General features: G+C 44.1%; 1 protein-coding gene across 4 annotated transcripts in view; it reads right to left on the bottom strand.

Annotated features, from left to right (window-relative positions):
• Positions 1 to 8,693, bottom strand: part of atp2b3b (ATPase plasma membrane Ca2+ transporting 3b) — a 75,795-nt gene extending 67,102 nt beyond the window's left edge. For 3 of the 4 annotated variants that reach the window (XM_049581636.1, XM_049581639.1, XM_049581638.1), the window contains exons 1-2: positions 8,110 to 8,693; positions 2,220 to 3,052 (exon numbers count right to left, since the gene is read on the bottom strand). In XM_049581636.1, the coding sequence (XP_049437593.1) occupies positions 2,220 to 2,460 (241 nt within the window). In that variant the 5' untranslated portion in view covers positions 2,461 to 3,052; positions 8,110 to 8,693. Of the gene's footprint in view, positions 1 to 2,219; positions 3,053 to 8,101 lie in introns of all 4 variants that reach the window. The other variant, XM_049581637.1, reaches the window with a different exon arrangement.
• Positions 8,694 to 10,397: the final 1,704 nt, after the last annotated feature.

Raw genomic sequence — 10,397 nt, forward strand, 5'->3', positions numbered from 1 at the left:
AATGGCGGATTTCCTGCTGGGTTTAGATGGGGTTTAAATGGGTCCAATAAGCTTTTTTATATGTCTTGGGATGTTACATGTGCCTACCAAGTTTCATACACGTCGGTCAAACCAGCTTTGGGGGTTGGGACCTCAAAATTTTGTGGGGGGTGTTAAGCCTCCCAAAAATGCAATTCATTGAAGAAAATAATAATAATTCCTTCAGTTTCAATCGCAAGTTAATCAAAATTATATATTTCAGATTAATTGATTAATTGAAAGAATAATGAATATAGTTGCAGGGCCATGGACTCATATTTACAGACCCTGCAGGTGTGCTTTTCGAGATTCACACTTTTATTCCATTCATCCATTTATGGATTTACTTTATCAGCTTTCCATCCATGCATCCATTATAATCCCATCATCCATTCACCAATCAATTCATCCAGGAATCCATTCCAGCCAGGATTACACTCCATGAATAAAATGTGTTTTTACTGTTTGATGAAAGAGCTTTCATTTTATTCTGCATCATTCAGTCTGAGGTGCATTGCGCTGCAGTGAAATTGGTAAATTCAGTCTACTTGCATAGTAATAATGCACAAGTAAAATAAAATTAATGCTGTCTTGGAAATTTTTGTGATCAAAACATTGTGTTATTATGGTAGTGTTTTAACAAAATTTGATGTTGTCATTGAATGATTGATGGCTTGTAATCTGTTTCATTTATTTGAGCCAAACGATCATGATTTGGACACAGTTTGCAGCAACACCAATGTAGACTCACCAAGTCAGTCTTTAGACGCTTTGCTTCACTAAAGACTGATGACTTTCTCCCTGATTTTGTGTTTAGATGGGCGGATACAATTTCAGAGTTTAAAAAAACTCCCTACGTTGCAGAACCAATAGTAAATCTGCAGGGCGGTCCTTCGGTGGCTCGCTGAACTCTTGTGCTTGTAAACATAGTCCCACTAGAAACATGTGTAGCGGTACAAAATGGCTCATCCGTGCTCGCAGAAAAGTCCATCAAAGTTAGTGGATGTTTGTCGCGTTTGGGGCGACACATTCTCGCCAACTAAAAGAAACAAACATAATCTTTTACAAGGCCATGACTCATCCCTCCGGCAGGACTATAGAGGGAATCGCCTTGTAAACAACAAGGCAATTCCCTCTATAGTCCGGGTAGAAAACCAGCAGAGCTTTTAGCTATATGTATAGCCTATGTATCACATTTTTCACATCACTGTATCACCGTTTAGACTAATCCGATGTTTGTAAAGTCTATAAACACAATGATTGAACAAACATTACTATTTCTGTGTGCACGTTTAGCTGGGCTAACCGTTAGCTGTTAGCCCTGTTAGCTGTTAGCGGTGTCTGTAATAGGTAATAACTCATTAAACGGTCCGTGAAAAAAAATATCTTTTCCAGCGGATATCTTAGTTACAACATGATTGAGCTAGCAAAGCAGTTTTGTGTTGCTATGTGTGGTATTTATTCAGTTTTGGGAAATCACGATGTCTAGAAAGCATCAGTGGCTGCCGCTGACAGGCACAGCTAACACTAGCAGCAAAGCTAACATCTGGACGTCATCTGTTAAAAGCCTCCTGTTGTCGGATATGACATGAAACTACTCCAGTTAGCTCAGACATGTTGTAACTAAGACATCCGCTGGAAAAAAATATTTTCTTCACGGATGAGCACACGTTTGATAAAACGGAGTTAAATCTCTCGGCATCCATTTTCAAGCTCTCTGTGTGTTTGTTTCCTTGCGGACGAAAAAAGGGAGAGCGCACATTTCCGAGTAGGCGTGTCCTTTTCAAAAATGCAAGAGGCGTTGCTTTGTTGCCGGCCGTTTTCGCCGGTGTGTTAAACACACTTTAGAAAGGAGTGTCCCCAGACTATCAGAAGGCGGAGATCTCTGATTGTCTGGTGGCGAGACTAACACCAATGTGACTCCACCAAATAATACAATGCCGTCCATCCTTTCACTTTTTCTTTCAGTTTATCTCAGTGTAGCATTTTATCTTACTGTTAGCCCATCTCCATTCAACCACTCCACAAATCCATCCACAAAGCCATCTATTCACCCATTCATGTGTCTACTACTCATTCACCCAAACATCCATTCCATCAGTCTATTCATACATGCACTCTAATCTACTCCTCCATTATTCATCCATCCACTGATCTACTTTTTTAACTATTCATCCATTCGTCCAATCATGCCCACTCACCATCAGTGGTGCTGGACTGTAGTCTCTGGCAGAGCCCTTCTGTGTCTCCATAGCTGTCCTGGATCTTCTGTAGGGCATCATTCCCTCGGAGCTCCATCAACTCCCTGAGCTCTGTCACTGTGACCCCAAAGTCTCCCCCTGCATGGCTGCCATCTGCCCTTCCTCCTCCGCCTCGTGTCCCTTTGGGATAAAACTCCACTGCGCTGTTTGCCATTTCTCCCATAGTGGCTGTTGTTGACATGTCAGTAAGGTTTTTTTCTGTTTTGGTCCTCCCTTCTCTCTGCAGTCTGTCCTCAACTCAGTTCCCCTTTCGTTTGGTTGGTGGAGGGCTGTTCATGTGCTCAACAGTCAGAATCTTGGTTGGATCTTGATTTCCCACTTATAAAAATGTGTAATTATAATGATACACTTAAACCCTTTTTTAATTTCATTTAAGAGCAATCAAGGGGCGTTGGTTGTTTTTTTTTTTTTTTCTCCTCACTATCTTGGCCTAGCCTCCCACTGCTCCTTTAATTCTCCATAGCAGGAGGAGGAGGGTGAGGGGGATCAAGGACGGCAAGCAGGGGCACTTCAGAAGTGTGATGTCTGAATGAATCCAGCTTTCTTTTCCTTCGTCTCCTCTGCGACTCCGCTCTTTCCTCGTTTCTGTCCCCCTCCCTCCAGGGTCACGGCCAGTCCATGGACAGACGGACGGACGGGCTGACAGGCTTACAGACGGGGATGGAGGGATGATGGACGGATGGAGAGAGGGGCGAGCAAGGCAAAGGCGGCTGATAAATCAGAGACAGGAAGTGGATCCAGTTCAGAGGTAGCTACTGCTGCCCCTCCAGGACCTAAGAGAGAGCAAGGGAGAGATAAAACATTACCACCCTGTTGTCTTGATCTCACCCACTATCATTACACTCTGACTGGATTCAGTTGTCAAACTTGTACTTTTGATGCAGTAGCTACCATCAATACATCAGTACAAACATACTACAATTGATTCATCATAAACATAAGACCATTATTAGTATGATCATAGTCCTGTAAGTACACCCAAAGGAGCTGTATGTGATATTCCGAGCATATCTATGATTCAGAGTCTGAGTCAGCATTGTCAACACATGGCTCTCAACATGGAGGTGGCTGAGCAGGTGGCTAGCAGCTAATGGTGCTAGCAGCTAATGGTGCTAAAAAGGCAAACAATACTAATAATGGCAATAATGTGCTGACGGAGCTAACCGGGGTGAACCAGAGGGTGGGTGTCACACTTTCAAAGCGACGCCGTCACAGTGCGGAGTGGTGGCAGTTAGCTAGCCAGTGGGACACACAAACAAAAAAAATCACATCCACTATCATGTACATGTAAATGACTGTCTACAGCAACAAAGAACAGAGAAGCTTGAATTACAACACACACAAGAGAGATTGTGACTTCATTCTAGAATCAGAACGCCATTACTCCACATTATCTTTACATAGCAAATAGCTTAGTTGTTTGCTGCTATAGTAATATTCAGAATGTTGTAAGAATGTATGCGGAACATTTTAACCTTTGCAAGGTTTTTCCACACATGAAGCTATGTAAACACCTCTGTCTCACTTCATGCAATGTTTAAGCCTCCATTTATTTTTTTTTGGCTACTTTCAGGCAGGATATCGAGCTGTAAACACATGCACATATTATTACTTAAAAATAAAGTTGATATGGCTAACATGTTAGCCAACAGTGGCATTTATACCTTCAGTTGGTATTGAGTAACATTAACGTTATTTTAGCCACAATTCAATACACCAGCTCCTGAGAAAAAAAAAAAACTTATTTCCCTAGCTGCTAAATGCTGTGTTCTCCAGCTAGTTGCTAACTTTGTCTGTTGTTTAGTGATGGGTAGGTAGCGTACATTTGGGTTGTTGGGAGGTCAAAGGTGCTGTAGAGTTGGTGATACCTCTTGGTTTATCGCTACAAGTTTATTTACACTTCAGCAGCAGTCTGGTCATTTCACCCATTAGTAATTAAAAGCACAGATTATAGCAGCTTTTAGTGTTCCCAAATGGACAGTGGAGTCCAAATCAAGTCTTAGATTGAGGTCTGCATCACTGCATCACCAGACCTGTTTTTATCAAACAATCTCCTGAAAGGCCATAACATTTTCATCTGATACTAACTATACTGAATATCATAACACCAACACCTTGCCTACAGAATGGCATTATTCTGTTTCTCGTCAAGAAAGCCCATGAAAAGACCAAAACCAGTAACGTGATGGCTTGTCTCTCTGTTCTTTCATACTTCTCTACCCTGTCTGTGGCTCTCAGCTCCAAGCCCACTGGTTCCTAGTCAAGATTTAAATCTCTAAGAACACCTTACAAATATATAGATTCACTTTTAAAAAGGATCAGTAATTCCTTAAAGAGGTGGGTACTGTAGTTTTTGTCAGCTGTAGAACATTTGGTGCTCTAGTGAGTGTTTCCAGCAAGCTGTTCTCATGCACTGTTTGTATGTTTTAAAGTACATTTAAGTAATGAACCAAAATTCATACAGATTATAAAAAAAACCGTCTTGTGCTGGGATCAGTCCAATGATGATGCAGCAATCTGTGACTCTGGGGGGGGGGGCTCGACTTCTTTTTTATTTCAACTACACACCTGTAAAGTTTCGTGATGATTGCATACACACACTAGGTGAAAACAATACCAGTCATCTGTGATCAATATCATCACCATCATGCTCCTTTAGTTTAAGCCATGCAATGTTACTTCAAACCAGGTATATTCGGTCACTCCATCACAAACCGTGCCTGGCCCTGGACTCATCTACATCCCTTGTAGGTGTGATTAATGTTTGACTTGTTTAGTTATAAAAAGCTTGCGAGATCTGAAAGAGGGAAATTTCCTGAAGTGAGCTGCTCTTGTTGAATCCCCTGAAAAACAATTTCCTAATCACTGAATTAACATTCCAACCCATCTCTGGAACTGATTTAATTGAAACTAAATCTGACACTGATAGCGTTCAGTCAAACCTAGTAGAACAGCAACTTCAGCCACACTGAGTGAGACGAAGCTTCATCCCACATAAGCACTTTGTGCTGCCTGTAACTAAATCTGCTCAGCATCACACATAACACAACATATTTCTGATTGCCCTATCGGGGTATTTTACATTAGGATGAGCATAAAAAAAACTGAAAGAACTGAATCTCATCATTAATTCCTTTTCTCCTCCCTCCTCTCCCTGCTTCACTCTCCCTCAGCTCCCTCTGCCTCTTGCATCTTCTCCCTCCCTTTTCCCTCTCTGCCCTGCCATGCCTCTACCCTGACTGAGAGTGTTAGTTTATGACTGAGTCACTCTGCTCTGCCTTTGAAGCTTCCTCTCGCTCTCCATCTTTTCTTATTTGCCTGCTCTCCCATCTATCTATCTATCTATCTATCTATCTATTCTATCTATATGGGTTTACCGTCTGTTTTTTTACATCTTGTTTTGTGGTGTCTCGTTGCTTATTATTTTACCATCCTCTTTTTTCCTCTCTCCTGACTCCCTCATTTTGTCACTATCCCTGTCTATCTGCTTCCTGCTACTGCAATCATTTATTTACTCAGCCAGTCGTGCATTTTCTTCCCAGCCCAGTCTCTTACTCACTGATTCTGTCTGATTTTATAACGCTCACGCAAGAAAAAAGCTCTTCTCTTCAGCCTCCCAACTACTGCAACTAACTCTGACCGTGTCTTTCTGTTTGTCTCTGAGCTTTGATGTGTACAGTGTACATGTGAGCCTGCATTACATAATTTGAAGAAAAAAACAAACACTTTGTTACTCAGTTTGTCATGCCTCTCTAACTCTTACATACACACACACACACACACACACACACACACAGAGAGATGAATACAGTCCACTTTAGCCACAGGATACAAGCATCTCAAATGTACAGTCCACAAAAGACACTTACACTCATGCCCAGAGACATCACTTGTATGATCATTGACATGACACACACACAAATGTATCATACACCACAGTGCTTTCAAAATGAAAGTAAGACAGAGGGAGAGGGGGGCTGTGCTGACTGAAAATGTGTTTGAACATGAAAAGAGTCAGACAAAAGGTCACCACAATCCTCAGCGGCCAGCCCATTTATCCTGAATGCTAGCCCTGCCTCTCCACACACCATCCCTCAGGGGGTCAGAGCAATTTGATTGTATTTTTGTTTTGTTTTTTTTTTTCTTAAGAGAAAGTGGCCCGCTCTTTTCCCTTGGGTATTTCTCTTTATCACAGAAGCAAGAAAGTTGAAGAGGTGACAGAGTGAGGAACACACGGTAGAGAAGGTCCTTGCGGGATTTGATTCTAGGCCAGCAGGGCCTCGTATGCTTTGTGACTCTGTGTGTGTATGTGTGTGCTGGATGGGGCAACCCAAGCTACATCCACACACACTTGAGCACATGTGACTTAACAAGTATGTGTGCACTCATCTGTACTTCTTGAGCACACAATTGTCATCATAAGTGACTGTTCACATTACTGCTCTGTGTGTGTGTGCGAGCTTGTCAGTATTTCGTCTCCCCGTCTACACTGGCTAGTCTGCGGTCCACCTGTGCACCTGCAGTCCTACTTTCTGACAGGCATCTGAAGGGTCACCTCTGGCGGGGCCCTTGTATCTGGGCTGCTGCCTGCCGTCGCTGGCTTGGCGCCAGTCACACACTTCTGTAATGCCCAGCGGGAATAGCACACTTAGAAGTGTGGAGCCAACAGGGCACAGACATCTGCATTACTGTAGAGCACATTAAAGCAACTGGATGATGCTGGTGATGACGAGGATGATGATGGTGATGGTTTGACAAAGGGAGGGGCATGCGGTTGGACTAGGAAAGACAGAAAGAAAAAGAAAGTACTACTTGAGACTGATCAATGTCCACTGATGTGTATCCATCTCTTTTGCATCTCACACATGCATAGGCACACACTCAGTGTCCCATGTCCGTCCCACATGAGCCTCTATCCACCTCCACCCAAAGCTCCACACACACACACACACACACACTTAATACTTGCAATTGCCAGCAAGACTGTGCAGGAATGGCCCCATGAAACAGTGTGCTTCCCACACAAAACGACCTTTCCTGGTCACCTTCAGACGTGCCTGAGCTTCATCCCTCTGCTCATCCTCATCCTCAACACATATATGGCAACAAGAGGAGGTCCTGATTAATGCCGAGAAACTACACTGTAGGCCTACTAAAAATGCAAGGGGGAGAGAGAGTGTAGCCCATGGTGCGCCACATGCCTACCCTATGTCCCTCCGCAAGGTTACCGGCCCGGCCCACTCTACCCAACTCAAACCGACCCTGAACAGGACGACTTATATGAAGGTCCCTCCGGCCAGAGATCATTAGCAGATCAAATCGACACCCCCGCAGCTGAGCGCTGCAGGTGCGACGTGCCGTAACCGAGACAAACAACGCAATTGATACCCAATAGCTTATAGCCTGGTACATAGGCTGCTAGCGCCCGGGAAAAGCAAGAGGCAAGCGGCAGTCCTTCACCAACTGACACCGGACACAGATGGATGGATGGATGGATGGATGGATGGATATGTATCATTAGCTTCACACAAGCACATTCACGCGTACACGCGCGCACACGCATACACACATACTCATGCCATAGCGCTGTTTGCCAGGGAATTATGGTATGCCCTACTGTATATGCTATTATTACAGCTGTGTAAGGCCTGTGGGGAGAATTGCCACATTAGGCCCTGTTTCACATTCTTCAAGTCCCTTACAAACATCCATGCTACATGCTATTAATGAATCAGAGCGAGCAACACATCTTCCCTAATAAAAACGGCGCTCGTGCGCCCGGGGTAAATATCAGTCACGCACGCGGGCACGCACGGACTCACCGACTCACCGTGCAGGCCGAGCTCAAGGACATCAGCATCAGCGCGCGGGCGGGGAGGCAGAATCCCCGTTAATCTGCGTGTGCGTGGAGCGGAGAATGTCCCAGACCGGATGAGAGTATACAAGAGGGACCGGGGCTGCGGCAGCTCCGGTTGCCTGGAGTCCGAAGGAGTGGAGGGATGAAAGACGACGACGGTGCTGATGAATATTCCGCTCCGCGCGGTCACCTGACGGTTGGTCGGCGGAGTTCTGCGGCGATTGAGGAGAGAGAGAGTCAGAGAGAGAGAGACGGAGAGAGAGAGAGGATGCGCCGGGTTGAGGGTTTAAACACCTCCGTTGTAGGGAGGGGGGCAGTCCGTGCTCCGAGACGAGGGCTAGCTGCTCCCGGCGGTGAGAGCTGCTAATTTGACAGAATTAGGTTAACTGTTAAGGGCACTGGGAGAAAAAGAAAAGAAAAGAGACGCCGCGGTGAGAGGAGAAGCTCATGCGACATCTTTGGAGGAGGAGGAGGAGGAGGAGGGGTTGAGCCACTGCGAGAGCCCGCGCACACAGGAGCTCGGTCGCAGCATCCGCGAGATGAACCGAGTGGGATGGAGGAGGGGGAGAGGGGGGGAGGGGGGGGTATACGTCAAGCCCTACCTACTCGGCTGCGTGATGACGACACCGACACACCGCAGTGTATGCTTTTTGTGTAGGGTATTATCAGCTGGTATTTAGAGCCATCTTTTAAAGACCGACATGCTGATGATCCCAAACGAGCCTTTTGTGCTGTAGCTCACTTTGTGATGAGTCTCTGCAAGACTGGAAAAAAAATGAATACAAATTTGGTGTGTGACAGGAGACAAACGTGCATGGGAAAACATCATCTAGGAATTTCCTACTGGAATTAACTTGCCTGATCTTTTTCAATAAACATGAGTCCACCTGACTGACAGTCTTTTGCATTGAAATGATGAGTTGAATGAATGTACTGCATTAGCTTAGTCACGTAAAATTAAGATTCAATAATACTGCTCTAATAAATTTCCCAGCATGCATTAAGCATTAAAAGGGCTCTTTTTGTAGTTGGAAGAAAACATATGAAAGAAACTTGCTGTGTGTCTTTAATGCATGTTGATCATCATCATGGTTGTTTCTTCTAATAGAAGCCTAATGAAAATATTGTAAAATATGATGAGGGTTAGTAGGTCTATTGAATTCAGTCCTTAACTCAAACTTTAACAAGCCTAGGTAAAGCACCATGGGGTATTTAGTATCATGCAGGTACTAATCAACTTCAGACAGCAGTGGCGTGTCCTAACATGGGGCCAGGAGTGGCCATGATACAGCTTCTGCCACCCCCACCTCCCACTCTTCTGCGAATGTAATTGGATAATTGGAGGCTGACGTTACTCAGTACATTTACATGACATTAGAGAAAATCGATCTATTGTTTTAGATCAACTAAAACTGGACTTTTAGAATACATGTAAATATGTTAGTCCAACTGAAATCATACTAAATCGAATTTCTCAAAGTCAGACAAACACACCAGGATAATGTGACTGAGAGTCGGATTACTCCTGCATGTATACAGTCAGTCGGACCCAAACTGGCCTAAAGGGTCTGCACATCCGCCCCAGGCTTTGACCCGTAAGTCAAATAGCATTAAATGCGTAACACAAAAATAAGCTGGTAACAACATGGTGAAATCAGCATTCAGAGCCGTACTTTTTAAAATATGTAGATCGGAGGAAAACATGGAATGGTAACCTGTTCAAAAAAGTGGTGGAACAGTTGGGTATCATATCGCCTTTTATCGTAGCAGTGTTGGACATACCTCGGTCAATAAATCGATTGCCGTCCTGTGCTTATATACTGGGACAAGGACAGTAGTCCAATTAAATGGCAGAGTTGAGCTATAACCGTAGCTCGACTTAACTGTTCATGTAAATGTACTGACTGTCTTTAAGAGGGTACTGTGCGATTGTTTTAAAGCTAGCACAAAGGCAGTGGTACCCTGTGAAACTAGATAATGTAAGGTGTCCATTAGTACCAACCATGTCAGTCATGATGGAAAGGAGGCTAAATAATGCTCAATTAAATTTTGGTGAGAAGACAGCTGGCTTTGCCTTTTCCAGGGGGTCCTTTGAACTCTCACCTCAAGATATCTGAATGAAAATGGGTACTATAGGTACGCACAAGTGTCCCCCGAACTTAAATAGGCTTGTTTCCCATATTTCTTTCCTTACAACAGTGTACTCCTTTGTATTAAAGCTGTGTATTTGACAATTTAAGGCAAAAGACAACCAGCCTATT

This window comes from Epinephelus fuscoguttatus, linkage group LG7 (genome assembly GCF_011397635.1).
Source record: "Epinephelus fuscoguttatus linkage group LG7, E.fuscoguttatus.final_Chr_v1".
Classification (NCBI taxonomy): Eukaryota; Metazoa; Chordata; class Actinopteri; order Perciformes; family Serranidae; genus Epinephelus; species Epinephelus fuscoguttatus.